Source organism: Columba livia, chromosome 5 (assembly GCF_036013475.1).
Source record: "Columba livia isolate bColLiv1 breed racing homer chromosome 5, bColLiv1.pat.W.v2, whole genome shotgun sequence".
Classification (NCBI taxonomy): domain Eukaryota; kingdom Metazoa; phylum Chordata; class Aves; order Columbiformes; family Columbidae; genus Columba; species Columba livia.
Window position 1 is genome coordinate 59,989,452 of NC_088606.1, and position 27,689 is coordinate 60,017,140.

At 39.5% G+C, this 27,689-nt stretch overlaps 1 protein-coding gene and 1 long non-coding RNA gene across 7 annotated transcripts in view; one reads left to right on the plus strand and one right to left on the minus strand.

The window, feature by feature from the left end:
* The window catches only part of SYT9 (synaptotagmin 9), a 71,179-nt gene extending 52,201 nt beyond the window's left edge, over window positions 1-18,978 (minus strand). For 4 of the 5 annotated variants that reach the window (XR_010473118.1, XR_010473117.1, XM_065065342.1 and 1 more), the window contains exon 1: window positions 18,413-18,978. Coding sequence is in view for 3 of the 5 variants with exons in the window: in XM_065065342.1 (XP_064921414.1) it covers window positions 18,413-18,560 (148 nt within the window). In the remaining 2 variants the exon portion in view is untranslated. The remainder of the gene's footprint in view (window positions 1-18,412) is intronic. The other variant, XM_065065343.1, reaches the window with a different exon arrangement.
* LOC135579673 (uncharacterized) overlaps window positions 1-27,689 on the plus strand; it is a 257,122-nt gene that overhangs the window by 137,589 nt on the left and 91,844 nt on the right. Inside the window, exon 4 of one of the 2 annotated variants that reach the window (XR_010473279.1) lies at window positions 22,955-24,101. The exons of the other annotated variant lie outside the window; for it this stretch is intronic. This is a non-coding gene — a long non-coding RNA (uncharacterized LOC135579673). Of the gene's footprint in view, window positions 1-22,954; window positions 24,102-27,689 lie in introns of those variants that run through there. 2 annotated transcript variants of the gene reach the window in all.

Sequence of the window (27,689 nt, forward strand, 5' to 3'; positions counted from 1 at the left end):
GAAAAGCCGTGTCACCACACTCTGCAGCACAAAGGGATGGCTGAGCATCAATTCGTAGCTTCTAAAACAAAATGATTTGGTTTTTTATCAGAGTAGCTTGAAATACCACAGAAAGCAATAATGATCAACATCTGTAATTAAAAAAAAATGAAACATAGGTTTTGATAAATGTAACAATGGTGGAAGATCTAAGCAGAAAATCAAATAGTGTTTATGTACGATTCCCACAGGAAATTTTGTAGTAGCCTTCCATACCTCATGTAATATATCCCATCTTCTTTCTGTACATACATGGACACGTAACTGCTGTCAAAGTTAATAGCCTCTTTAAACTTGAAATTCTGCAGATTTCAATCTTGCTATGCTTTCTGCCAAAGCAAACCCTGCTGTATTTCTTTTATAATCTTTTATTATCAAAACACCATTTTACATATTATATAAGAACTTTAATCTGATAATTAATTAAATGGAGAATAGCAAAATAATTAAATGAATTAAAAGTAAGCTCTAAATTAGTTTGAATGTGCTGGAAATGTGCATGATATTTAGGCTTGTCTTTCCACTTAGGGCAGGTAAGAAATAGTCTCTGTTTTCATCTTGCATTCTGACAAAAGATATTTCTTCTACTTTAAATGTACAATTATTGTCCTTATTTGTCATATCCAGAGTCTTAAGAGACATTTTGTGCTTGCAGCAAGTAGAATCTACACTCTCATTCTACTGGATTTGCATTTTCTTTAATTAAGTTAATTTAGCCAGATCTGTATCTTATCTCCTGAAATTATTTTCTCCAGAAAAATTAGAACAGCTAGTTTTATAATACGAGGAACTAAAGAGTATCCTCTGCTTTAACAAGGACAGCAAGGAAATTTATGATTAGCTGTTCCTTGAACAATCCACTATGAAATGAAAAGAGGAGGTGCTGTCAGTCTAAACTTGAAGAACAGAGCTCTGCTCCAACATCCAAACACTGGGTGATATCAGGAGACAATGTAGCAGATTCCTGTCCTTTATCTGCATGAAGGTCTTTGCTTTTTTGCTTAGACTGCTTCTTGGCAAAGCTCTTTCTTTTATTAAGGTTTCTAGACAGTCCATGTTAATTGTGGAGCTTTGGCTGTTTAAATAGAAAATATGGCCAGGCTAAACTGGCAGATGAATCCATGTGAAAAATTCAGTGCATCTTCCACACTGTAACCTAGAATATGTGGAGGAAATATACTCCTTTCAAGAACTGCTGTACAGTTCCATGTACAGAAAACAATGGCCCTGTCTTACAGGCAGCATAACAATTTGTTTCAGCATCTTTAGCCAGAGCCTGGTGATTTAGCATTGGAGAAAGGAGGGGGAAGGATTCTTTTTGCTGCAGCTTTGTCTTGTATCTGTACTTGGAGCCTGGCAGTACTCACTTGAGTGAGACACACCACTGGGGGTGTGTTTGAAGTTGTTTTCATCCTGGTGGAACCAAGGCTGATGCTGAACTCTGGGGTTCACAGTGTGGATGCAGGGTCCTCCTGTGGTTGGTGCTCTGGGCTTGCCTGATGCGTCCCTTGGACCAGCAACTGGCACAAGCTTCGCTGCTGGTAGCAGCACACAGGGACATTTGGTTCTACACCAGAATGGCGAGCAGCATATCAAAGTCCTCTTGTTGCGCCACACAAGTCAATAATGGAGATTTATCTGTTCCGTCTTTATGCACAAGTTATGCTCTCTGAAGTTAGTGAGATTTCAAGTACAGGAGGACTATGAGTTTGGAACATGAGCTATGTTGAAATCTTCATATTGTTCTACTCTGAAAACATATCCCTCACCACAAAGATCCCCTTATTTTGAATTGTATTTTTGTAAGCAATTAACTCCCCAATTTTGAGATTCAAACAAAATAGTAATGTATTGTGCGCTTTAGAATAAATGCAGTATAGCAATTACAGTTAATTGCATGAGAGATTATCAATGAGACCTAGGATGGAACAAAGGTGACAAGCAATTTACCAGCTTGCACTTCCAGTGCCAAAATCAATTAGGGCATTCCAAACCCTGTAAACATTAATAGTAATTGGTAAGCTATATGTCACTGTGTGTCTTTGACTGATGTCCAGCATGTACTGTCTTGTGTTTAGCCACAGGGAAGACCCACCAACAAATCTTTTAAGGGTTGGTCTACAGCACACATTTATGCTGTGACATAAATAACAGAACAAAATATCCTCATGTATATATCCTGCCACTGCTTCTGCCAGTGGCTCGAGTGTGTTTAGGCCAGCCTCTGGGTGTCATTGATAGCATAAACTCCGAATAATAATTAATTACTAGGCAATGCTAACTAAAACAGAATGAGGCTGAATACGAAGCTGTCTTCATAGTACTGAGGTTATTATTCATTTTGGCTCATTATTAGATGATGTTAGTACCAGGGGATTACAAATTCCCCCAGGGGTTATTCTGCAGTGAAATACGACCAGTTGTGCAGTATCTTACTTCTTCAAAAACATAATTTAAAATGTATTAGGTTCACTCAAGCAATAAATAAGAAAGAGAGGATAAACAACCTTACCAGAGAAAGAAATTATATGGTATATGGCATAGTATTAAGACTAGTTCAATCATAATCACTGATATACTCTCCACGTTATGCGCTAGTGTCTGCAGGTGGGTGTCCATAAACATATGGGATGTAGAGAAGGGACCATCAACTTTGCGACATTCTTCTTGCAGACTCATGGCTGCTCTTCCTCCAGCCTGTTCCAAGGGGAGAACAAATGCTCTTCTTACCTCCCTCTCAGAATTGCAATGAGAATGTAAAGAGGAAAATGTTGGCAGCAACCCCTTGTTCCCAGAAACTGTAATACCACAGCAGTGGGAGACTTAAGGAAAGAGTGTGGAAACACTGAGCCACAGTTTTCATGTCTTCTCTCCTCCCCCAAGAACTGCTCAGCTGGATTGCTCTCAGATCTGGGAAATTCCTTGGGTTTTACAGAACTCCAAGAATTCTGCTACTTCTAAGGGAAAAACAAACATATGTAACAGAGTAAACTGATGGTAAATTTCTAGCCACTGTTTTGCCATCTTCTGGTCTCTACTTTTTTTATTCTTTCCCAGAAAAAGAAAATATAACTAAAAATAGTAATGTGGGTTTCTTCTCAGCTCCCCAGAGGCAGATACAACCCACTTTCCTTGCAAACTGGAATGCACTGATGGGATTTGCTGATTTTTCAGCTACTTCAGCTGAATGATTATAGGATAACTGTTCTGATCACTTGGTACCTTTTTCTTTGTCATCCAACATCATTAGGTAGATAAGACACCCATCAATTTCCACTACATACCCTGATCCCACATGGCTTCCCAAAATAAATAAAGAACATGAGATAAAAAAAAAAAAAAAAAAAAAAAAATCACACTTCTGATAGTTTTATTATATTATGAAAAAGTATACCTAAAATTATATCACATTAACATTATTATAAATCTTCTCTCTAAAGTCAGGTGCTTGTATACATCCTTCTGTCAGGAACTGTCTGTGATCCTATTTCCTTTAAAATAATACTATTCCCATGCTTGGGTTGACATTTAACAACCTGTATTTGCCTCACTGATTTAGCCAAGATTATCTTTCACACCATAAATTTCAAGCTTTTGCTGACAGTGTGTAGCATTTGAGGGAAAAATTGATCACATTCTTATATTTTTAAGGAACAATTTGTTAATTTCTTGTTATAGCAAACAATTATTCAAGGAAGACAAAATGGAATAAATGAGATGAGACCATTCTAAATGGATTATTATAACTCTGGGATAAGTACTTCGAAGAGAAGCAGACATTTCTTATTTTATGCAAAAACCAGAAGGCTCAGATTTTCAAAAATACATGAAGGGACTATATATCAAATTCCCACTCAGTTCCAGTGTGGTATGAGTAGTTTCACTCATGTACATTCCTTTGAAAATTTTACTCTCCAAGTATTTTGAGTGAAAGAAGTACTATGGGAGTCATGAGGTCAGATTTAGTGGCTTTGGTTTAGCAGCTTTTGAAATCTGACTCACAGGGGGATTAAGTTTTGCCCCAAAATCAGAGAAGATCAGATCAATGTAGAAAAAGGAATATTTTTTTTAATGACTAAAATGTGAACATCAAGAAACCAAAATATTTAACTAGTAAGGATAAGATTATGTTAACTTAAACAAACAAACAAGCATCAAGCCTGACAAAAGGGAAGAAAAATGGAAAAGGACCATCCCAAAGCTGCACATTCCAAATGTCCAGGCTTGTGAAAGTTGGGCTGTTAGCAGGTTGCTGAGTAGTTACCTCACTGGTAAGCAATTTCTCTAGAGGACTTTCACATAAAGGGTGGGTGGTTTGTTTTATAAGTTTCTTAAACATAAGCAAAACATGCACCTTGAGGAATATGACTGAAATTAATTAATAAACATATATCCCTACTAATAAGTAAATTGAGTCAGTAAAAATACACTGTTTAATCCCAAGCATGTATATCTAGGGGGCAAACTGGAGAATGGGGGCATGTTAAAAAGGCCTCTCCCTCCAAGAAACATACTTTGTGTTGTGCTTTTCTGCTACAATAATGTAAACAGGATTATCTTTATGGTAGTCCTTTCTGTTTCAGTCTCAAACGGTATCAGGCGGAGATGTGCATTTGCAATCCAAGCCAGGCCATTACACTAAATGTTTGAAACTTTTACACTGAAAAAGTGACAGTAAATGGCAAAACGCTGGGATAGGCAAAAGATAACTAAAAGTTACCCTGTTAGTACTGTTGCAGTCAGATGCAGGCTGGAGTGTGGGGTGGGATTTAGGTCTGAAAACATAAATCCAAGCTTGCAAATAGATATCATGAATAAATTCCATAGCTAAACATTCAGATTAAGCTCAGCACAGAAACAGAGGTTTTGAAATCCTCCTTATGCTTTTATTTATTCCCATTTGAATGTGTATTCCATCAAATCTCTGCCTCTCAATTATGGCTTCCTCGCTGATAACAGAGGCACATTTCCATTTGCTAACGTACACAGGAGGAAAATATATTCTGTTTATTATTTATAAGAGTAAAGTGCTGAGAGGCTCCTACAAAGCACAGGCTCTTGTTGCCCATTCACTATGAAAATACAGAGAGCCATATTCAAGAAGACAACATTCCACCCAACTCCCTGGGCCTGACGCTTTCTCTTGGCTGTTTTTAGGCAGTTTTCTGCTCAGTGCTTTACTGAGATCACACTTGAGACGTGCCCTGCTTTCTCCACTGATTACAGACAGGGGATTAGCTGCAATTTTAACTGCGTATCAGTACTGAAAAGGCAACTGAAAAGCCAGGGGAAAAGCAGCAGTGAGAGATTTCCCCAAGACGACACCCCAATGACTGGCACAGTTAAGAAAAGAGCCTTAGTTTTCACAGTTCCCAACTAGTAATCTATTCCAGTTGACTAAACCACACAGCTGTCTCTAAACAACATCCCTGAATCAAACAAGTTTGCATGAACATATTGTCGAGTAACATTTGATTCGCAGGATTTACGGGCAGACATGACCTGTGCTGTTCATAGTCCTCCTTACCTGGGCCAAGTCCTCCCTTCATCTTGAACCGAGCATGTCTGCATCATTCCCTTCTTTCAGTCGCTGGGTCATGAATTACTGTAAAAGCTCAGGTTTTTTACCTTCTTTTTTTTTTTTTTTTTCCCGAACGCTATCTAATAGGTAAAAGAATAAGCAACATTTGGGTTTTTAAACTCAACATTAATATTTATTTCAGGAGTACTTAAGGACATAGCACCTCTGAGCTGACACTGGGGACAGTACTGCTTAAAACATTGTAACACTTCTATATCTAACGTTTTTTATACTCCTGTCCTAAGAAAACTATTTTTATTTATTAGCAACATTTCTGGATTTAGTAATCCTGGCATGTGCTCTACTATTTACAATGAATCTAAGATCTCATGTGAATACCCACTTTGAGGTGATGTTTCTTTTAACATCAGTGATGTTAGGATTGCAATAACTACACTGGAATGGCTGCCAACCATGTTTCTTAGTGCTGGGACTGCTACAAAAAAGTAAGAATTGCTCCTCTTTCCCAGCTTTGGAAGTTTTATACTGTTGGAATCCAAGGAGTTGTGTTTCCCAGATGCAGCTGGCTGTTCATGCATTCTACTACACTCCTTTACTGATTGGTTTATCACATCTAGATTGCTCATTTATCTTTGAGATAGCATTTTAAGGCATTAATTTTACAGCTTTCTAATCTGTTTTGCTTACTGAGAAAATAAAAGGGATTATTACATGGTAAACATGCTAGTCTTGATGCAGCAGTGATGATTTGAGAAGGGAAAATAGCAGAGGATGGAGGGACTGCACAACTTCTTTGTTCCTCCATCATACATCATAGTAAATACTGTTAAAAGGGTTGGCGAGAAGGAACAGAGAAGAGAGAGAGAAAAGCAAAGGGAAGAGAGAGGGCCAAGCTGCTTTCTGTACACTGTTAAATTTCCCCTTGGCAAAAACATCTCACAAAGTCAGCAAGACCATCCTGAGAGGAAATCCAGCGTGGGAGACAATTAGGGATGCTGCTCAAGAGAAAAGGGCCTGGTGAAACAAAAGGCAGGACTGATTTGGGGTTTTTGAATTCCCTAATTCCCCTCTTCTCCTCGCTGGCTCTCATGATTTTGAATGAAACATTAATACTGCTTCAGATGCTTCTTCCCTCCAAGGCCAATCAGCTGCTCGGCAGGGCGTGAAGCGGTTGTTCATTTGAACAGCTAACGAGGGAGGGGAAGGACAGAGCTAATTCTAAGGCTTTTCCAGCACTGCTGAAGCTCACATTTGCTTTGACACATGGGGAATGACCTGAAGAGCCTTTCTCCACTTTGGAATAAGACAAGCGGTGCTGTATTAATTCTCTGTAAACAAGTCTGACTTGTCAGAAGAGATAATTTTTCACGATACAACCATAAACAGTTTTAAGATTGGAGTAGACACCTCGTCCAGCTTAGTACCATGGCAACAACTACCACTGGAGATCTTCCTCATAGGAGGGGTACAGAAAAAAGGAGGTAAAACAGCCAAACCACTGAAAATGTCAAATCCCAAGCCTTCCATTATAACAAAATTTCTATTCCTTCTTCTCTCAGTACACAAAGCCTTTAGGATGAGAACTGAATCCTGACACTCAATTTTAGATGTTCCTGAAGGTGAAAACTTGCTCCCCCCGCTATTTCAGAAGGAAAAAAAGTTGAGGTGGCTGAAGCTGTTGCTGGTTCTGTTGCTATTAAGGTCTGTCCTGCTTTCCAGTTCCCAAGAAAAATGGAAAAGAAGCAAGAAAAATGCATCAAAGGAAGAAAGATCAGTTTTTGTTCACAGTGCTGAGTCTCTACCACACAAGGACAGATACAGTAATTCCTGTTAAATTGCTCTGGCAAATCTATACCTGTGCACTGCTATTTTGGGTGCTGCTTTTAGCTATTTTATCATCACCGGTTCAAAGCAGCGGAATGTAAGAAATCATCTTGACTAGTCAAATCACTCTTGATAACATAACGACAACAGAATAAGGGACACATAGAGAATGAATAAGGTAGGCAGGAACAAGACATTAACTTGAGAATGAGAGCAGATACAAAAATGTTACACCTTCTGCATTGAACGGAAGCTGGCAGGAACAGTGATGCTGCTGCATAGGAAGGAGCTGAGGTGACAGGTTTTCCTTATTAGATGAAGCCAGGATGGCCGAGCTTTCTCTTTCCTCCTTAGCCACAGCTTTACTGTCACTGTCAAATTATGCTTTCTTACGCAGGCTTACCAAACAATGAACCCCCCAAAATAAAAAAAAAGAACAATGAGCATCGGATGGGACCCCAAAACATTTAGACAGATCTGCTTTTATCTATTTCTACAGTGAACTCTCCAAAGGCTTTTAAATTCAGAAAAACCAGCAAATTTTACTATAATAAAAATAGAAATACAACTTCTAACAAAAGAGATATAACAAGATATATTTGCAGCTTTTCCTGTCTACTATGTCCCTATAGGCAGGTCCTCAAAATCCCAGCCTTTGATTCAGTTAACTCTAATTTCTGAGTGGCAGCAAATCTGCTCGGTGCTCTTTGGTCCCTTGGGAACACGAGTGATGTTTCTCTCTTCAGAGGCTTGGCTGCCTCTTCTGCTCCTCATGTCCATGTCCCGAGCAGCACAAGCAAGAGGCTTCCAGCTCATGCCTGCTGCACCAGGAGCTTTCACCTCTCTTTCTTTGTGGAACAGTGACACATTTACAACAAAAAAATCAAATGCAAAAAAAAATAGGTCAACCCCTCATCTTTCTGTTTACCTGCTAGGCCTTATTTCTGGTCTCTATTCACAGTCTGATACTCATTTTCTTCATTAAACATGATGATTTATCTCACAGTCCTTGACTTGGATGGAGAGAATTTTTGGTTTGACTCATTGGTTGTTATTAATACTTGTCAATTAACAACAACAAGAAATAAAGAGGAAAAGCTTAAGTTAGACTTTTATTACCATGGATGCCTTAGTGACATCTGCAGAAATAGGAGCCTTTCCTGATGGTATGATCTACTGCAGAAGAGAGGACAGTAATAGAATTAAACAAAATTGGAGCTATTAGTTTAGATTTGTGTCTTACATTACTCCAACCGAATTGGTAAGGCTTCAAATAAAAAATAGTACTGATCAGATGATTTTCTGTTGAGAGCTTTCTGTATTTTTTAAGCAATACCAGATCTGTTTCCTCTTGTATTTGGTTGCTAATGGACCTAAAAGCTCTTTTCAGCAGGTAAGAATTGCCATAATGCCACTGCTACATATCCTACATCAGCCCTACTACTGGGAATAGAATAGCACTCAGCGAGAACCAACTCAATACCTGCTTTATTTCCCTGTAGCCAGACTCAGGAAACATTCCCTTTGTGCTGTGCAGAGAGACCTGAGCATAATGAATACTGGAGATCACCCTGTTTATGGCAGGCTTCCCCAAAAAGAAGAATAACTAGGCATTAATTTTATCCATTAAACTTCCCTAGGGGAAAAAAAAATTAAAGAAACTTCACTTTTAAATGGGTAAAACATCTGCTACAAATGGAGGCAGAAGATTATAAGACTGTTGGTCTCATTGATCATTTTCTAATTAGCATTGTACATTCCTTTCTGTGTACTAGAGTGGGATAACTCTTACTGAATTACAAGTTGTAATTATGTATACAATTTAATGTGAGACACACCTTCTGTAGTATCTTAATGTATATTAGTGAAACCATTAACTTTAGAGGCAGGAATGTCTTGCAAATTATGAAATAAGTAGAAAGTTTTAAAAGAGAACTCTACACAGAATTTTATGTAACTCTGGTCAGATGCCCAGTGAGATAATCTGTGTGTAAGATGGGTCAAACATTATATATTGATTGATTGATTAAACAGCAATACAATTACATTCTCAAATTACACTAAATGTAGGAGAAAACCATGCTGTTGAGGTCAAAGAACTAAAACAGAGGTGAATTAAAAATACTGGAAATATGGGCAGAAATAAAATGAGATGCTGCTCGAGAAATGGAACACCAAGATGAAAAAACATGTGGAACACAAGTATAAACACACATAATCTGGAAAACAGATGGAGAAACTGGGAACAAAGTAACCTGGGTAGGAATGATGAATGCTGGTTTACAAAAAGAGATTTCAAAAGAGAAATATTTAGTGTTTCACCAGTAGTTGTATATACACCAAAGGGGTCCACCACACAGGGAAAGGCAATATTTGGGGAGTTTTACAGACAGTAAAACAGAATTAAGAAGTTTTGAACAAACTTCCGGATGGAAACATACTTCCAAGGGAAGTCAGGAAGGCTTTCTTTTTATGTGCGTGTAAAACTAAACTGGGGAGGAAAAGAGTGAGAAAGTACTGGGAGGAATGATCCTATTTCAATTCCTGACTCTTCTTATTTTACATGCCCTTTGAAAGTTTTAATTCCAAAGTAAAAAATGCCTGACTTCTTATTTTTTTTTGTTTAGTATGGTGGATTTACATCAATAATCTAAAAGCTTTTTCAGACAGATTGTATTGAGTCTTCCAACGTTTATCTTTGATAGACACACATCAACTGTAATTGGCTCAAGACATACAGGCACATGTGCCGGTTTTGACTGCATCCACTGTATTTCTGAATTCCAACTGGCCATAGGAAGCATACAAGATAAAATCCTGTAGCGTACTTGTCTACCAAAAGAAGTCAAACTGATTTTACTTGGCTAATGAATGCCTAAATCCAAAAAAACCCACAGCTGAACATATTGAGCAACTTAAAACACACGATTCGGAGTCATTACAATAGCTAATGTAATATGTGCAAACCACCAGCTGTTATACATAACATTTTCTTTATGTGACAGATTTTTTTTTGTATATTCCAAATAAATAGATCAAGTACTCACTAGTTAACAGTACTACAGAACATGCAAAAAAATTTGTAAGATGATGAACTTTAGGAATTAATGATTTTATAAGTTGCAACCGACAGCATTTTTAGGAAAAATCTTTCCATCTCTAATTAATTATTCCAAATTCTTATCCCTTGAACTAAAATTTTGTTAGCAATATGAAAATGACATAAAGCTTCAGACCAAAATAATCTCCCTTTATCTCTTTGGTCTAAATAAAGCCACAAAAGGGCTTAAATTAATGACAAAATATAGCAAAAGATGGACAATACAATTTTCTTAAGGACAGCTTTGCACTAAACCAAAAGTGGTCATTATTTTCAGTGGGCGGAAGAACTAAAACCTAGAAATGTATTTTCAACATAAATATGAATACATAATTTACAATTTATGGTCAAACTCTACTTTTTCCACACCAAAGATGCTATAGTGCTCCACAGCCTCAAGACTGAATTTAACCAGATCTGCTGTTATGACAGCAATAATTTTCGAATTACATTTCTAGGTCTCTGAATTGTCAGTGTAATTAAACTCTCACAAATTAGTTTGTAAAGGAAATTTCCAGAAAGCTCTCTGAGCAGGACATCTGGCCAATCATTTGTACTTGGGTCACAAAATGGATCGATCACACAAAAATGTAACAGCTGAGAATTCTACCAGTACTAAAAATGAGCTTTATTGTAAACAGGTTCACATTTTTTTGAGGAATTAATGACCCATAAATCCATTACAGTAACACCTCTACTTGTAAAGTGATCAGAGCTTTGTGTCTCCAAATGTAAATGGTTGTCTGCAGAAAGCTTAGGGATATTTCTTAGGAAACTGTAATTAGTAAATTATTTTCCCTAACCCCCCTATCTAGGAGGAATGTGCAAATCCCACTGAAATAAGAGTTATGACGAATGCCGTGATAAAGTTTTAGTACAGTCATATGTACAAGGGCTAAATTTAGCCTACTGTTTTTCATCAGCAAAAATGGCATTTAAGATGAGAATTCAGGTGCAAAACAGACGGTATGCTATTTAGCCATCCTAATTTTTAAAAGGTTGATGTTTTTGTCATTACTCTTGAGGTTATTTTCAATTATACATATTTTTGTTACTCACAATTCAAGATAACCATTTCTTTAACATTCACTGCACGTTTGGAAGAGACTTGCATAAACTGTGGGATGACTGTAGAGATAACTGACTTCTGATTCAATTGGTATGTTATTCTCACTTTTAGGATTAAGTCAGCAATCCGCTTGCAATGACTTTGGTAAATAAATTGTTTTTTCTATATATGCAATGAATATAGTATACAAGTAAACATACTGGGTGTTTCATTAAATACAAAGGGTTGTAGTTGGCATTAGTCTAACACAAGCATAATGTTGTGTATGCTATAATTTCAGTGCATAAGTGCATCCTATAAACAACAGACATTTGGAATAATTCCCATATAAGTGAGAAGTGAAACCAAAATGGAAGTGGAAGCCTCAGCGAGCTCTTGCTTTCCACACCTATATTGGATATGGATGTGGAGGCCAAGAGGGTTGGAAGCCACCTTCCTCCTGTCTTTTTGTTGTGCAGTTAAACTTTCTTTCCTCCCCACAATGTCCAAGAGCAGCCACAGGACAGCACTGGCCTGAGTTGTGGTCAAAGGGACCACAGAAAACCTATGCATGTTTATCTTCTCAACCCAGAGGAAAGTACTGTTGTTAATACACTGAAGTTGCTTTGCACCACTGAAAACCGTAGAGTAACTTTGGTAGTGCCAGGATCTGTCCTTTCATGCTGGAACAGTATTTAATATGATTATGCTCCAACCTGATCAAAGCTCAAGATCAGTTCTATCCTAAGAATGATCTTTGTTGTCTTCCTTTTGCCTGGTTCTGAAGGATAGATTATAACTTAAACATCTATACATCTTTAGGCTACCTGTAAAAAGAACAAAAATTCATTCTAGGAAAAAGTTATTTGCAGTTACATTAAAGTAAAATCTTTAATTTACTTTAATTACACCTTCAAGCCATTATTAAGCACACAGGTGGTCCCTTTTCTTTCTACATAAATTGTTCTTTTCTACATTTTGTTTCAAGGTTTAGCGTTACCTGTTTAAAATAGATTTCCCAACAAAACCCAATACTAAACTCTTTCAGTATGACAGGAAAATCTCTGAGACACTATTTGTTTAGAGGGAAACCATCAGAGCATCTTAGAACACAAGCAACAGCAAATAATTATTTTTATCTTCTGCTTGCTTGTTCCTGGCTTTTCAAAAGAGAAAAAGAATACATATTTATAATCTAAAATACATTACATCATTGTATATTTTTTAAACTATTGAAATAGCACTTTAGCTCTTGAAACCCAAAGGAACTTGGGCCTCATACTTCATTCATTTGCCATCATGTCAGTGAATACGGTTCACACTTGTCCTCTATCTTACAAAGAGTTTTGCACTAGTATGACATATGGAATACTATCATTCCAGCAGCATTTGACATTCATTTTACAGGAGGAAAATAAAATTAAAAATACAGAAAGCAATGGCTCATAATGACTAAAATAAAAACCATACTGAGAGTTATTTCACCCACTCAAATCCTTTCTGTGTCTTTACAACTGGTAAATGCTCTTTGTGTTTACCTAGATACATCTAGATGTACTTAGCATCTTGATGAAACTGCAGCTTGAGATGTTCCTGTAAGTTTGGGGGAGGAAGGGCGGGATAAATCAGTCAATCATTTGAGTTACAAGAATTTAAAACTATCCTCTTAGGAAATTCAACTACTTTCTGCAGACAGGTTTTGGTTTTAAACTCAGTTGTGGATGAAAGGGAAGCTTTCTGGGATGCTATTTAACTGCAAGTATTAGCTTCCTAGGGAGTGACCAGTCCATTGGAATGACAGTCTCCAAAAAAACCCTTGACTCCCACATTCCACAGGTTGGCTGGGAGGCCACATTTATGCCAGTTCGGCCTTTTTGTTTCTTTGTACTTCTCTTTCCTGAAGTTGTAATTATATATTAAAAAATAAAAATAAGATTCTTAAATACTACTGCAACACCATAACTGCACCTTCATGTTTCCATACCCCCATTTTTTTAGCTTCTTGATTGTCAACTATCTTTACCTCCATCTAGTGCTAAAATCTGACTTTCTATCACTGTATAATATTGATCTCTTACGACCTGTAGCATACTTTATGCCTAACAGCCACCACTATACCCACACTATTCACCACGTATTGTGTTTTATCATATATTAGCCAATTTTAAAGCACATAATTAAGAATATCTTAAGACTTTACTGGTTTATCCTCAAGATGTGCAATCCAACAGAACAGAACAGGAGAGCAAACTTTACTTTTTATTTATTTTCATTTTTTTCTGCTAAGACGTTAACAAAAATCATTATGAATTAGACCTTTTTTATATCCCTTATCTTCATAAGCATCTTTTTTATCCAGTCCTCAGGTTCCTCACAGCTTCCTCTGACCTTTTTAAAACTTTTATTCCAAGTTTTCAAGAGTTGCATACTTTTTAACTAAAGAAAGAAAAATCTATAGCACGTGCTAGGGAGATGAAGTTTTGTGTAAGGCAGTCTCGGCGTGCAACTCTTTTATACTTTTCTCTATATAACTTAATTTACTGATATTCAGCAAACGTCAGCAGATATACAACTATGCATTAAGCACTTTGTTACTATATCTAGCAGTCACTGGAAGGTATGCAGGCAGCACAAGTTGCTGCAAAGTTGGCAAAACACTACAACAAAAGGCAGTGCAGAATTTCGTAGGGTCTACGAAGAGCAATGATAGCCTATCACACTGGGAAGCACTTTTCTTAAAAAACGAATCACTACAGAACAGCAAAAATCACCAGAAGAACCAGAATCACCTACACCCAAGAACTACAACAACTAGTGGCAAAAGCTTTTAAGGCTGATTTCTGAAATGCAACTCCAAAGCAGTCAAATCAGCTACACCAGAAGCGTAATTCACAGTCACGTACCAGGCAGACTGAGAACGCAGCACTAGCTCCATCCAGCAAAAGACTTTCTGTTCTATGCCATACTCTAAACTGCGCTAAATCAAAACCATGTAACTCTTCCTCTTGATTCCTGCCCCCTCTCCAACCCCCCCCCACTAAAAAAAGTGTCCATCTTTGTAAAAGTTCAAAGTCACAGGTACAAAAGCATACACACCCTTTATGCCAGGCTTGATTCATGCCACACCAAGTTTTTCAGTTAAAAAGTTGCAAGGTAAATCTATCATATAAATAGTAATTTTGGTTTTGCCTTCATTGCTCTTTTATTGGTCAGTCTCTCAATTAAGATTTTCTGTATTTGTGGTTTTGTTTGTTTGTTTGTTTTCCATGTTAGTATCATTCTAGTCAAGCAACTTCCATTCTTCATCCACTGTATTTGCTTACCTGGTGTCATGGGGTGATATTACATGACCCTGTTTTCAAATGCTCATATGACTAACATGGTTTTCACTGGAGTATCTCTAAGAGGTCCATATGATTCTCCCTTATGAATGTATTATATAGTTAGTGTGCTCAGACTTAGCAATTTACCCTCATAAAACCCTTCTGTGATCTAGAAATATTATCAACATTTTACAAATAGGGAATGGAGGGATGGAACCGAAAAAGATCCAGCTTATTAAGGTATTTAAATGCTTAAGGATGCCTACTGGGATTTTCAAGGGTGCCCTGACATATAACTCTTATTGAACTAATTGAATATTTTTCACTAAATGGCTAATTTGCATTTTTAGTTTTCTGAAAACCTTTAAAATCTGACTCACTTCTGTCACCCTTTAAATCCAGCAGACCAGTGCGTTAAACCAAGAACTCATTAGCCCTTAAACTTACACTCTAAGCGCTGTGCAGTACTTCCCACAACAGGGCAAATTACATGAAAAATAAAGATGCTGTGCATACCACAAGCATCCATTCCCTCCTGTCCCCCCCCCTCCTGCCCTCCCGGGCTGAGTCACACACCAAACACTCAGACAGTGGGGAGCCACCTGCATCAGATATCAGGCAAGTGCATCTCCAGGGATCTGGCTGCTCAGTGCTGAGACTGAGGGGTGCCTGAGCTTGAGCTTGTAGACAAACCCTGGTATCTCGCTCAGCAACCCCTCAGCTCACTTCCACTCACAACTAAGGTTTGATTTCCCCTCCCCTACCTACCACTCACATAACAGAGCCAACGTACATGAATGGCTCAAACCAAATTTGCTGTAAAATCATCTCTATCCACCATGTAGTTGGCTTTAGGCAAGCAGCCACTTTATTGCAGAAAAACTTCTATTAGCATGGGGAAATGCCTGAATTCCTGTAAAACAGCTGATCATGTATGTTTTCTAGCTGCACTTCTCTCAACTCTTAACAAAGTTGTACGTGTTTTCAGATAGCTCTTTTGCCTGGCCCAACAGGAAGATGTTCAGTTCATCTAATGCACATCACCTTCATAAAGGAAAAAAAAAAAAAGGCTTATAACAAGTATAGCTTCGTCTTTTGCCTCATTTTAACAAGAAGATGCTTTCAGCACAGGTTTTCTTCACACCCCTATGTTTAGATCACTAGCGGCAGGCAAGTGAATGGATCAGCTGTCAGGGCTTTTCAATGTCATTGTTAAGTCAATGAAACTCACTATGTAAATGAAGCTGGATTGGGTCAATGTACTGCCCTGTGACTGTGAATCGTATTACTTCTTTTGGGGAGTCATGTACACTGTCTTCTTACAGCCCATGCCATCACATTGAAGGACCAGCTAAACAAACCTCATGGGCAGCCAGTTCACTGGGAAAATATGTGTTTTAATCAAAGAAATACAGAACAAGGTAAATTAATAAATTCCTGGCACTGCTACCCTAGAGAAGTCATTTCCAAGTCAGGGCTTATGGATAGTGTGTTGCCTCCTAGACCCTCGGAGACTGGCTGCAGCTGCAAAAAATAAATAATGGTAAAATTGAGGCCAATAGGAAGATGCTGCCTGCAGCATAATTGCTCACCGTTGTTGCACATTGGCTGGCGAAGGTCGTGGACTGCTGCTCTGTGTACTTGAGCAGGTTTGCAACAACACTGGAAGGCTGTTGTATAATAATGGTTTAAGCAAAACACGTAGAAATAAAAACAGATTTTTTGGTTTTAATATTTAGGTAGAGCAGATAAATTTTTACTGAGCATACCATGTTTTAAAAATATTCCCAAAAAGATGCCAGGTACTCTTTTAGCCTGAGGCTGAAGGGAAAAAAGCAGGTAGCTTCTGAAAGATATCTGAAAAACTGTTATTCAAGTAGCTGAAGTTAAAGTCCCATATGCATTTCAAGTGATTTAGTATTTAAAAGTGAGCACTAATTTAAGTAGACATTCTTGGAATCATCACATGATATACAAATATGTGATTGATCCCTTGGTAAATGAAAATTACAGAAAATCACAGGTGTCTGTCACAAAAATTACTGCTTATATGAACAAAGCAATTAAATCTGCCTATATGAACAAAACAATTACATCTGCCTAATGTTAAAGAATCCTTATCAAACATTGCATGAATCACTTCAATTTGAATATTTTTAAGGGAGCAAGAAGCCAGAATGGCTGCAAATAGCTTTGGATACAAGCAAACTCAATGTCGGAAAATTCCATATTCATGTACTTTGATAACAGATCTCTTTTCCCCCAATTTATTTTCTTTTTACTTGTTTCCCCCAGGCCTTTTAACATATTCAAGCATTTGTCAGTAAGTTGCACTGAGTGTTACTACAGACTCACAAAATTACAGAAAAATATTTAAGAATAGAGTGTCATTAAACTGTTCTATGCTACATTAACTCATTTATTTCAGAGAATATTAAAGAAATGAAGACTGTGCTGTGATGATCACCTGATCTAACAGCAAGCCTTTCCAGTACTGCAAACATTTATCAACTTCTCTTTTAACTCTGTAAATTTCTCCTCATACTGAGCAAACTCTACTTGATGGTGTAAAAATAAGTGAACTAACTCCTACTTCAAATTGCAATTTGCCTTTCCCTCATGGCCAGAGATGTGCAGAACATCAATCTTTCAACATTTTTGAGCAGCTGGAGCTCAGCTTCCTTATTAAAAAGCTTCCTTAAGGTAAAGTTTTTAAGCCAGAGTGTTATGCCAAGATATGAAAAGGCAACCAGAATCCAGACACACACAAAACCACTCAGTGTACATCTTGTCAGAACTACAAACCCCCACATCTGCTATAGACAGGCAAGCAATGTCTTCTCAGCTTGTGAAATACAGAACTGGAAAGTTTGGTTACATTGTTTTGCTTTTAAACTGAGCTACACTACCCCCCCCACACACACACTTCTCGTCTTACAATTAAACCCAGAGTGATGGGGCGGGCCACAGGAGCCCCAAAGGAGCCCCCTTCGCCTTGTGACTCTGCAGCAAGCAGGGGGAGGCAGCTCTGGGCAGGGAGGCTCCGACCCGCACCAGGGCCGGGCTGAGGCGAGCGGCGGGGACACGCTGCCCACCCCAGGGACAAAGTTGCCGCCACCGTGCCCGCACCCGAGCAGTTCTCCCCGGCCCCGGCTGGGAGAGCTGCCGAGCGAGGGTTCGCATCTCCGCCAGCAGCTGAGCGCTGGACGCCGGTAACGGAGACCCGGCAGCACCGCCCGAAAGCACCGGGCGCAACGGCGGGCAGCCGAGCCCGGACGAGCGTCCTCCCCTGGCCAGAGCGGGGCAAATCCTCCCCGCCCGGGCTCCTGGGATCCCCCACCACCACCATAAGCACTTCTTCCCTCCCCGGCCGCTCGCACCTCGAGGCAGTCCCCGCCGTGCCGACAGGCCTCGCCCCGCGGCACCCGGCCTCCGGGGGATGCTCGGGGATGTTCACCCTCCTCTCGTAGCCAGGGGACGGGGGAGGCCGCCGCTGCCCGCACCCAGCCCGCACCGCTTGACGGCGGCGGCCGTACCTGAGTCGCTGAGGCGGGGCCGGGCTCTGTCCCGCAGGTAGTAGATGAAATCCCGGCAGTTCTCGTTCTCCACCGCCCCGACGGAGCACAGCTCGGCCAGCAGCTGCAGCGCTTTCTGGCAAATCTCGTCCTCCCTGTCGCCGGGCATCGCCCCCCAGCATCCTCGGGAGCGGAGCGGAGCCCTGCGCTCAGGCGCCGCGCCGCTGCCTGCCCGCCTGCAGCCGCCCGCGCCGCCGGGCCGCCGCCCGCATCCTCCGCCAGCGCCGCCCGCCCCGCCGGGCCGAGCCGGGCCGGGCCGGGCCGCCCGCCGCTGCCCCCCCGCCCGCTGCCTGCTTCGTCCCGCCGCCTCCTGCGCGCCGCGCCGCTACCGAGGGCGGAGGATAGGGGTCCCACCAGTTGAATGCGAGGGTGGGGAGGGCCGGCGCCGCGACCGCCCAGCCGTGCTGGCGCAGCTCTCCCCCGCGGCGGTAGCGGGCGGGGGGCCCGGCCGTGCCTCCGCCCCCGGCGGCAGGGCTGCCCCGGACCCCGTCCTGCACCCCCGAGCCGAGATCCTCGGCCGTGTCCGAAAGCAAGCGCGCAGGGAAACTTCAGAAGCGGCGCAGGGTCTGGTGAAGGACGGTCCTGAACGCAGGTGCTGATGGGCAGCTCCTCGTCCTCCTCTTCTCCGTCACCGGCCAGGCCCTAACCTCTGCTTTGCTGATCCGCGTTTAATGCCAACAAGCAGTTTGTTAAATACCGTGTGCTTTTTGTGTCTCATTGCCTACTCCTATTTAGAAATTATTCCATTCACTCAGCTCATTGTCTTGAAATTACTCGGTGTAAATAAGGCGTGCCCTCACTGTTGGGAACCTAGTGGAGGGGCAAATGTTAGAAATTTATTTTGGACAGAATGACATTCTTCAGCGAGTTCATATATTGGCCTGGGTGACGGATTAGAAAGAGTTACAGCACTGTTGGGAAAACTCAGGCACTTGAGAACCGGCCATAGCTTGAGGGAAAGGCAGGAGAACCTTGTCTGGAGGAGGTGGAGGCTGAGGAGTCGTCTGCCATTGAGCATGTTTATCCTGACAAGTAGGAGGTTTGTAAGGTTCTGCTTTGCTTTCTGGATTTGTAGGCAGGGAGAATGGTGGGTGTCATGAGGGGAAAAGCTGATAACTGGATGTGCCATTTCACTTGATTTTCTTCTCCCTCTCTCTCTTTTATAATAGTTTAAGCAAATATCAGAGGCCGTGATGAGCTTGAAAGTTCAGACTGTTGTGGATGTTCAGCCTACTGTGTAAAGACTGGTGATAACAGTTCTTTAAATAGCGTAGACAGCAACATCTTCTAGTAGAAGCTTTTTTCTTTCTTAGGGAAAAAAGTGTATTGTTGAAGTAAGTTAAAATGTATTCTGCGAATGGAGTGGATGATAACAACAAAAGTTGTTTACTAGTGTAACTTGACGTCTTCTAGTGCTGTGGCAGCATTTCTGATGTCTCAAAGGCATGACTTCTTTTGCCTCACTTTTAATAGCATAATCATGTCTGTAAAACATGGCTGTATAAACAAGTGTAATTCCATCAGTAAACAGGCAACTCTTTCTTGCTGGCATGTTCTTATTAGGAATTAATAACAGATAATAAAACTATGTATCTGTTACAGTCATTGAGGTCATATTTTTGACACCCAGGGATTTTTATGACATAAGCATATGTTTTCACATCTAAGCGTGGGGAAACTTCCCACTAGTCTCAATAAATGCTGTACAAATATTTATCTTGGTACTGGAAATACCAACGTGATTGCCTTGTTTCTCTAAGTATGTGGGGATAGAGGGGAGAGACAATTCTGAAGAGGCACTGTCAATCACAGCTCTTTCTCTGAAACTAAGGACCGGGCTTTAGCAGTACTGTGTCTATTCCTACTTTAGTGAAGAAGGGGTAAAATTTAAAGAACTTGGTAGAACCACAGGTACCAGAATCCCCTTTTGGGAAAAAGAGCTGTGAGATGTCTAGTGGATTATTCGTACGTATGTAAGCCCTCTGGGAGTATAAAGTTTTTAATTTCTAACACAAAATCAAGTCCTGGCCAATGCTGGTGCTATGTAATAAAGAGGAGGAAAGACAGAGGAACCGTGAAAGATCACCAACAGAGACATCAGTGAAATACACTCCAAGTAGTCCAGTGATTATATGTGACCGGATTTTGAATTACTGTACAATTTCTGCACTGTGACTCGTTTAGGCAGATTATTTGGCTATATTTTGGTAATTTGGCCCTGACCTAGCTGGCTGTACTATTGTATAGTTTGTACTCCATCCAGAATGGTCAAATGTATCAACTGCAAAGTGATATTAATGCATTTACTGGAGTGTGGTTTTTATCCTGTGGGATCACAAGCCCATCACTAGCCTAGGGTTCTGGCTTGCCACGGAGTGAACTCTGGACAGCCCGGTGATGAAGTGGTAATTTCTTTATCTTTTTTCTCTAACTAAAATATTTTGCTTCATCTTTTAAATAACAGCAATTTGAGGGCGCTAAGATGTTTGCAATGCAGATGGTAAGGGTTGGAAATTTTTCAGTCTGCTGGAGGAAAGACCATGAAATTATATGGACATCACTGCCAGTAAACAAAGGTGTCTATTCTGAAAAGTTCTGAGCAATTACTAAATGCACTGCATAAGCAAATGCCCATGTCTCTTTCTGATAGCAGCAGTAAATATAACCTGCTGTGTGTAAAGGCAAATGCAACTCTTCCTTCCTGTGGTTGTTTGTGAAAACTGGATTATATCTGCCATTTTGTTTTCATTGATTGCACGTTTCTATTTCTGCAGGCACCCTTAGTTGTGATGAGTTTACTCATGCCAGCTGCAGATTTTGCCCCTTCAGGAGACTGTGTGATGTCTAAGATCCCTGGTGAATGTTGTACTAATTAACCTTGGTCCTAGAAGGGCATTGTATAATGCAGTGGGACACTCCTGTTAACCTTATCTTGAGAGTTACAACTTGTTCTAACCAGAAGTCTGTTTTTTAATGTTTAGCTCAGAGCTGCCCTCATAGAGTACAGTGTACTCAGACATTAGAAAAAAAATCCCCAAAAAATCTGACACATGGAGTCAGAATAAGTTTAACTGTTTGACCTACAATAGTTCTGTCATCATCAGTTGACATGTTCTTCTTTCTTTTGTTGAAATAAAGCTTTTCCCCAGTGTTCTGGCAGTAACACAAGGGTTGCTTGGCAATGAAATAATCTTCAAAGCTGAAGTGTTCATGAAATGAATACCTTTCTGGGAGAAAGTAAGGCAGCTTGCATTGGAATTTTTATTATGGCTGTGCTGCAACCAGAACGTATCAAGTATTTTTATCAAGTATTTATAATCGTTTGAATGACATTTAGCCTCAAATGGGTGGATATAACTCAGCATGTTAATACTTCTATTTATTTATTTATTTATTTATTTATTTGCTTATTTATAACAAATTAGAAAAAAGAGGCCATGTGCATCTCAGGAAATCAAGGAATCGTGTAGAGCAGTACATTTACTAAATGCAACATGACAAAAAAGGTGGTTTTTTTTCACAGAATCACAGAATGTCAGGGACTGGAAGGGACCTCGAAAGCTCATCCAGTCCAATCCGCCTGCTGGAGCAGGAACACCCAGATGAGGTTACACAGGAAGGTGTCCAGGCGGGTTTGAATGTCTCCGGAGAAGGAGACTCCACAACCTCCCTGGGCAGCCTGTTCCAGTGTTCTGTTTCTGTTCATGTTACTTTGTTGTTGTTTGTTTGTTTGCTTGTTTTTCAAAAGGCAAAGTGGGTGAGATTTGCAATTAAAGAGTAGAAAGGGAAGGCAGAGATCAAGGAGGCATTGCTGTGGTTAAAGGATGCCATTGTGCTTAAAGGCTGACACTTGAAGTCCAGGCTGGAGGCGGGAAATGCCCCTGTAGGAGCAGAGATTGATACACCTATTAAATCTTTCTGTTACTGGCTGTGCCAGACCATTTGCCTCCGTCTCATATTGTAGATACTCTCTGCCTTCTGTTCTGAACAGATATATCTTTTTACACTACTGAAAACTAGAAAATTCTTAGGTGAGCATGTAAGAAATAGGAACATAGGTAACTACTACAGAGTTTTTGTAAGATGGTGCTTTTCTGGGCAGTTTCATTCTTGAGTTGCATTAATTATTCTTTACAGAAGGATTTAAAAATGCTTTTAAGGGAAGGATAGTTAGAAAATTGGGCTTTTTACTCACATTGACTGCTAGAGGTCATATGGAAACAAGTTAGTGTTACCTAAAGGAGAGGTGATATCATCCTTTTGAGAACGTCTTATAAAACTTCAATAGCTCCTCTGGGGTGCAGCTAATAATATGTAGATGTTGAAAGATTTTGAGATCAGTATTAAATACGGTGATGAAGGAACATGGTATTTATAAACTCTTATAGCCTATTATGTGAAATCCCATGTCATTTATTGACATCTGTTCAGAGTTATAAAACATAATGCATAAAAACAGTGTTAAACACTTGATAGTACAAAGCTTTGTTTTCTCCTCTGCAGGAGGCCTGTAAGTTGTTTCTACATCAGAATTATTAAAAGGTCATTATGGAGTTTTCTGGATGATGGTAAGTAGGTTGCATTCTTGCAGCACGTTCTGAAAGAAAAGCAAAATGTCTATCCTGTACTGAGCAGAAGAAGTATTTTAAAATCTCTTGGATATCATCAAGTGTCACTAGAAGTCGTGCTGTATTAGAGGATTAAGATTATACATCTGACAGTCAATGCCCTGCTACAACTGGGGCTCAGCTACATTTTACAAAGTGAGTTGAGGGGCTGTAGATAATGAATGGGTTGTTTGAGTGAAGGTTATGATAAAAAGCCAGACAGCTACTTTAAGTCTACTGTAGCTCATCAGTGGCATTTTTGTTTGGTTGGTTTGATTTGTTTTTTTTCCCACATTGGACAAAGATTTACTGCTCAGGGAAGAGGCGAAACTCAAAGCATAAGATAGTGCCCAGAAGACTGTAAACATTGTAACACGAATACAAGCTATTTCAGGTGATAGATTACTTTAATGACCTCTTTATAGCAGATAACCATTTTTTTCTTGATCTTCATTCCCTTCTAATTGTTAATAGAGAGGACTCTGGCTGCTGTAGCTTCTCATCTGCTATTTTCATCTATCCTAAGAAAGCTTCTCCAAAACTAGAGAAAGAGGGAGGAAAACACATCTTGTCTTCTGATTTTACTTCAATTCTAATTTGATAATCTCTTCCTTGACAGCTCTTGCAAACACTACTTGGAAAAAAACCCAACATTTACTGAATAATTCAGTCTTGAGAGTGAATTGAGCTTGAGGAGAGTTGTTGAATTCCCAGGTCTGTGGTCTGTGGTTTTTGTTATTGACTGCTCACATGGATTTAAAGCCCTGTCTCTGCAGTCAGTGGTTTTTATCTCCTTTTTGGAGGCTGCAGTTTTGTCTAGCTTTCCGTCTCTCAATGCCAGCTCTCTGATTTTGCGAATAAATGTATGAAAAATTGTTGAAGGACCTTCCTGCTACCAAGGGGAGGTTCAGCTAGTGTGCTACTCTGAGCTGCTTTCTAGCTGCAGTTCTGCATATATTTATGCAGCTATAAATCAGAATTTGACCCTGGACCTGTGTATTGAAGGGAGTCCAATGAAAGCTGATGGAGTCAGCACACTGAGTATGAAGCCATCTTTTCTGATTTCTAAGGTCTGGTGCTTCCTTTCTTCTTCTGTGGGGTATTATTTATGACACTTTCCCTTAGTGTTTGCCTGGTAGTGGATGCTGCTTTTATTACTGAAGTTTTAGTCTTACAAATACACATGAAGGTGTGGTGTAAAAGAAGGAAATTGATATCCCAGACACAAACAATCTAACGAACACTTTAATTTTTACCTTGGAAATTAAGAATAGCCCAATAATCAAATCATGACCTCTGAGGTCTTTGTTTTACTGCTGAAGTGTGGTCTCTGAACTGCACTATAACTGTAGCTAGGTTGGAGGCATAATACCATCTTGGTCTCTATTAGAGCTAAGAGTTGTTCTCAGATAAAGAGCAAAAGTGTTGATCTTTGCATTACTTGACGGGCTTCTATTTTAAAAAAGAAAATATGCTGAAAAGAGTGTTACTACCTTAACCTGGATGACCACCACACTGTTCTTTTCTGAGGCACTGTTTCTAGTATCCTCCCCTCATGCTAAGACATTCAAATTCTTAAGGAAGATAAAAACTTTATATCAAAAAAGAATCCCCTGAAAATGAAGTGTCTTACTTATTCCAGGTATACCCACAAAGTCCCTTATTTATATTAACATGCTGATGGAAGCCAGATGATAACAAGTTAGGAGATGGTCCTGTAATTTATGCATCTAAGTCAACAAGTAACAAAAATATTTATATCATTTGAGTATTTGCAAATTCATTACAAATAGAGCCCATTTTGTGCAAGGTGGAATGATAATTTGATAAATGTCACTGAAAGTAGCTTGTCCAGGAAAAAAATAATGATAGGAGTCTAGCTAATATTCAGAACTGTATATAAAACGTGAACCAGGCTTAGCAAACTTTAAAGCCACTGAATAAAGTAAATGTTATTATCTCTAAAGCATTTTTTTCTAATTCAAGAAGCAGAATCATCTGGGACAAAAATGAGTCTCAAAATTGGTATCATACTGTCTAGTAAGACCTTTATATAATTAACTCTTATTGCTGGTCTCACTCAGTGGTACAGTTCATGCAAGTAAATATATAAGAGCTCAGTCATAATGTGGACTGCAGGAAAGCTCTGCTAATGTATTTCCACTCAGCTACTTACAGTTGCATGTTACTATTTCCTAACCAAAAGAAGGAATACAAATGTTTTCTGGTTTTATGGCTTATAGCTTGATGAATTTATAAGAGAATGCTAAGAAAGTAGCTTTCAGTGAGGAGGATGTAGTCCCTTACCTTTGAACCTTAAAAGGTTGCAGAAGCTTCAACTAAACAACAACAAAAAACAGTCAAAAGAAAACATTTTATTTTTAATTTCTGGTAATTTAATGCTCTGTAAATTATAGCTATCACTAGTATTATATATCACTAGTATTTCTGTATACAAGGCCTTATTTGAAAGGTAGTTAAATTTAGAAAACATTTTTAATTAAGTGAGAGATCAGATGGGATCTCCTTTCAAGAAAAAGAAATCTGCAAGTCCCCTTGTGAATTGATGAAAACTTTCATTTCTTTCAGATCTACCTTTAGTTCTAGTTGTGTGCTCTGTAAGTTATAATCAGGTAAGCTGGAGTCCATCCAGAAGGCAGTAGTTGTTAAAAACAGTTGATTAATTACATTAAGAATATGCTTTCTGCTAGGTATTCTTGAAGCCGGAAGTATAGAAACTGTAACTGAAATAATGAAATTAATGAATTAACATGAGTGTGTTTTTGAGGATACACTTGGACAGGAAGTTCAACTTTTGTATTAGAGGAATCAGAAAAGTCCAGGTGGCCTCATTTGGCATGTTGTCTTTGGTAAATAAAGTACATGGGTAGAGAGGGCAAGTGTTCATATCCGTTGAAAAGCGGTGTTTTCTTGCTAGAAGTTGTTCCTATTGCTTTATTTGAAACAGTAAAATTTCATGTTTTCTTTTGGAGTTTCATTGTTTCATTGGAGTTCTTCATTTTTCTAGCATGCATTTGCTGCTTTCTTTCTATATGTTCTGGACATACCCAAAAGAGGACAATCTGTAAGAAGTTACCAATTTTTGTTCTGGCAGTAAATACTTATACCTCTTATTTTTATATGTTAACTAAATTCTGGAGAATATGTGAACACAGTAGTAATGTTGTTACAAGTGTCGTGTCCCAATAGGCTCATTGGATCTTTGGGATCAAGCCCTGACGTTGCAGGTAAAGGATAATTGACTGGTTTCTTGAACAGGTTACTCAATCTTCTTCTTTTATGATAAAAGAGCAATATAAAGCAGAACAGTGACATGGCTTTTGACTACAATATAGGCAGTGTTTAATGCAAGCTAACTTCTAATCTTCTTGAGAGCTACTGTTGGCTGTTCTAAGTGTAATGGTGTTGGCCATGGCTCTTACAACATTGAACATTGGTTTGTGTGTGTTTCAGAAACGGAGGAGCTCTGCACTAGAGTAAGAAGGGAGTGAGATGGTGCAGGGCTCTGCCTGGATTTCAGTAAGAAATGCCTGACAACAAATGGCTTAGTAAGATAACCACTTTAATAAGACAGAATAAGAAGGATATAGATAGTCCTACATCCCTTTGTGCCACAGTGGATGGAGCCTGGATGGATTTTCCTGTGGTGTGTTGCATGGAGCATAGCAGCTCCTGTCCATGGAGATAAGCTCTCCCTTTAGTTCATCTAAGCTATTACAGAATTTCCTTACAAAAAACCTGTTAATTGTGAAAGGGATCACTGACTCATAAATGTGCGATGGTCTCTTGGTGGGGATGGGGAACATACTGATACTCTCCCTGTGTGTGTAAATTAAGCAAGATCCTAAATTGTGACCATCTCTAGTAGGGGACAGTATTTTGTTAAACTTTTTCTTTCTTCTAAGTATTCAATTAACACTTTCAAAATGTATGTGGCCCATGAGCTGATGGTGTGTATGGAAGTGTAGAGACTTAAAAACCTCTTCACTTTTGATGTGACATTATGCTGGTTTTTAGGAAAGGTTTTGTTTTATACATCCAGTTTTCTTCGTTTTGGTGGTTTCCTTGACTTGATTCTTTTTTTGTAAAATCTCTGGAGCATGTGTCACATCCATTGCTGTTCTGGGCTCAAGGCAGAGTTTGGGCGTGTAATCCCTTTTCCCACAAGCATGAAGTCAAATCAGAATTGAAGCACATGCATGTACATTGATTTGAGCACCAGAATACTTCTGGTTTTAATTAAATGGGACAATCCATGTCCCTGCTTCCCAAGTATAGATGCTTCCCAAGTATAGATGCTTCCCAAGTATTGCTCTGAATCAGGGCTGCCTGTAGTAATGCTCCTGGACTGCTCATTTGAGTAAAAATCGTAGGATCCTTTTCTCAAATCTCTGGCTAAAGGTGAAAAACTTTATCCCAAAACTACCCAGCTTTTATGAAAGCTAACGTGGTCAAAGCCCTGTTACTAAGCAAGCAAATGACAGAAATAACTTTGTTGAATTTCCTCTTCTCTTTCGCTTAATTGACTTGAAGAAGGAGATTAAGGAATCCCAGCGGAACATGATGTTTTGGCCGCAGTGTAACTTGTGGTATCTCAATGCAATGGCTGC